General features: G+C 44.8%; 1 protein-coding gene across 2 annotated transcripts in view; it reads left to right on the forward strand.

The window, feature by feature from the left end:
- Window positions 1–3,252, forward strand: part of BMPR1A (bone morphogenetic protein receptor type 1A) — a 142,436-nt gene that overhangs the window by 100,986 nt on the left and 38,198 nt on the right. For both annotated transcript variants that reach the window (XR_002094822.1, XM_019502248.1), the window contains exon 5: window positions 1,865–1,961. Coding sequence is in view for 1 of the 2 variants with exons in the window: in XM_019502248.1 (XP_019357793.1) it covers window positions 1,865–1,961 (97 nt within the window). In the remaining variant the exon portion in view is untranslated. The remainder of the gene's footprint in view (window positions 1–1,864; window positions 1,962–3,252) is intronic.

Consider the following 3,252-nt stretch of genomic DNA (forward strand, 5'->3'; position numbering starts at 1 on the left):
TGTTGTAAACAAGGCTAATGACTTACAGGCCCAAATTTAGTAGGCGTGTTGTCAAGGGAAATGATTCAGCCCTCTATTCAGCACTGGTGAGGTGTCGCATCTGGAGTACTGTGTCCAGTTTTGGGCCTGCCACTACAGAAAGGATGTGGACAAATTAGAGAGAGCAATAAAAATGGTTAGGGGGGCAGTGGCACATGACTTCTGGGGAGAGGCTGAGGGTACTGAGCTAATTTAGTCTGGAGAAGAGAAGACTGAGGGGGGATTTGATAGCAGATTCTAACCATCTGAAGGGTGGTTCCAAAGAGGATGGAGCTAAATTGTTCTCAGTGGTGGCAGATGACAGAACAAGGAGCAATGGTCTTCAGTTACAGCAAGGGAAGTTTAGGTTACATATTAGAAAAAAAAACTTTCTCCCTAGGAACTGGTTACCCAGGGAGGTTGTATAATCTCCATCCATGGAGGATCCAGCTAGACACAACCTTGGCTGGGATGATGCAGTTGGGGATGGTCCTTTGAGCAGGGGGTTGGACTAGATGATATCCTGAGGTCCCTTCCAACCTAATTTTCTATGATTTTGTGATTGTTGTGGACATAGCAAACAAAGGCCATCATTAAATAAACAGTACGCTAAGCAGGCAACTGAAAGCAACATCTAGCTGTTCTCCCCAAAGAAATCAGGAACAGCAAATGAATTCCAGTGGGTCAACAGAATTTATTGAAGTAAGGAACTTGTAACTTAAACCAACATCTACAATCATCTCCCAACTTGTTACAACTGCTACACCAATATAGTTCATGGCTTGAGCAAATGAGAAAGGTGACACAGCGGAAGTTGCTGCTTGACTCTTCCCTATTATAGAGTAGTCCAGTGTGCAAGTGTTCTAGCAAGAGAAATGCTGTCAAAGGGAAGATGGTTCTCCTGGGTGAGACATATTTCCTCCAAGAGAAACTGAATGCACTGGCAATTTCGACCAGGAGAGCAGTGATTCTTCCACTCAGAAAAGTGGTTGTTTATGGCCTGGTACTTGCTGAACAAGTAGACTGGGCCTGAGATAAATGGCCTGAGGAGTAGAGACCAAGACTAGGTAGATGAAGAAAATGGGACTTGGGATGGGGAGCCAAGGTTGGAAGAGACTGAATGAGGCTGAGAAAGAGACTGAGAAGATTGTTTGGCAGGCCTTTGAAGGATCTATTTTCAATCAACAGCTTTTAAGAATGGCAGGCTGATGCCTCCAACTCAGCCACCACTGCAGGCCACCAATCCATTCTGCATCATCCCCTTCTGCGGTGCCCCATCCCTCCCTGCTTTGTGCTGAGGACTGCTCTTGTGCCCCCTAATGCAACTTCCTTTTACCCTCATCACCAAGTGCTGCTAGTTCTCATCACGCGTGGCAATGGGGAACACCAAATTTGACAGTGAAGGTAAGTGAAGTAGGATGAGAAAGGACCCCTCGGCACAAAGCAAGGAGGGCTGAGGCATCAGCAGGCAGCTTAGGCACTGTAGAGGGGATTGATGGCCTACTGTAGAGGGGATTGATGGCCTACAGCAGAGGAAGGGAGGGCTGGCCATGGGTTGCCAACTCCTGACAGATCATTTGGGGAACACTGAAACTGTCAGAGGGGTTCCATTTATTAAAGGAGCTTTTTAAATTTATTTTTTACTTCAAGTTATGAACTTGCCTGCACATTCTCAGAAAATTAATTCTGTAGCCAAGTTCTCTAAGTGTGGGAGTTTTCAGTTGTAAACTCAGCATAAAGTGTGGTTGAGTTGTGCAGTCCATAACAGTTGTATTCGCATTCTTATTTGGCCGTTTCAAAACTCCTGATTTTTTTTTTTCTCCTTTCTCTGTTGTCTTTTTAATAGGATTCACCAAAAGCTCAGCTACGTCGAACAATTGAGTGCTGTCGGACTGACTTCTGCAATCAAGATTTACAGCCCACCCTACCACCTTATAAGCCAGGTATATTGCACGTGTTATCACACTGTAACACCCTGACAACTGGGGCAATGTAAAGAGAATAGGTAGAAGTGGAATGCAATGCCATAGACTATTCCTTTCTTATCTTTCTTCATGTGTTTGTAACATCCATCCTAAATCTTATTTTGAATATGTTAATCCCAGTCTCTGTCTGAACTTCTCAAATATTTTTTCCTATTTGGTATTCTCCATTTCAGATTTTCTTCTCCCATCAATCATCATTTTTATTTTTTTCTGCATTATCCATTCCTTGTCTGCTTTTACCTGTCACCTCATGGCCATTGACTGTTTTTACAAGGGTCTTGGTTCTCTCCCCTTAACTATCTGCTTCTTATCTTCTTACTGTCTGCTAATAATGTTGTGATGTTAAGGGTCTCTGAAAGAAGTGTGATGGCCTGTCTGTCTTTCTTTCTTTCTTTCTTTCTTTCTTTCTTTCTTTCCTGTAAGTTAATTCTCCCTCTCCTCTGTCGTACTCTGTTCCTTTCTAGCTGAAGTATTATATGCAGTTTAACAAAGAAACAAGCACCTTTTCCCTTCAACTCTGTTCTTTCCAGTATTAGTCCCTGGAAGGGACCTCAATAGATCATCGAGTCCGATCCCCTGCCTAGGCAGGACAGAGTGCTGGGGTCGGATAACCCCACCCAGTTGCCTATCCAGCCTTCTCTTAAAGAGTACCACCTAGTTATTCCTGATGTCCAGCCTAAATCTGCTGTCTGTTGGTTTGTGACCGTTGTTCCTTGTTACCCCAAGAGGCGCCCTGGTGAATAGAGCCTCTCCGATCCTTTGCTGTGCCCCCTAATGTATTTGTAGGTGGCCACAAGATCACTTCTCAGCCTTCTCTTGCAGAGGCTGAAGGCGTCCAGGTCCCTCAGTCTCTCCTCATAGGGCTTGTCCTGTAAGCCCCTAACCATTCAAGTGGCCCTTCTCTGGACCCTCTCGAGTCTATCAACATCCATGTTGAAGTACAGCACCCAGAACTAGATGCAGTACTCCAACTGCAGTCTCACCAATGCTGCATAGAGGGGAAATATCACCCCTTTGGTTCTGTTTGTCAAAACAGCTTTTGAGAAATTAGGCTTGACATCCAGGATTCTGGAAATATCGCTGACATACAAGAAAAGGAAATGGAAAAGGATCTGGGAGTCATTATTGATTCCAAGATGAAAATGAGTCGGCAATGTGGGGAGGCGGCTAGGAAGGCCAACTGCACCTTGTCGTGCATCCACAGATGCATCTCAAGCAGGTCCAAGGAGGTGATCCTCCCCCTCTATGC

The sequence above is a fragment of the Gavialis gangeticus genome, unplaced genomic scaffold, assembly GCF_001723915.1.
Source record: "Gavialis gangeticus isolate Ggan-Ray unplaced genomic scaffold, GavGan_comp1, whole genome shotgun sequence".
NCBI lineage: Eukaryota > Metazoa > Chordata > Crocodylia > Gavialidae > Gavialis > Gavialis gangeticus.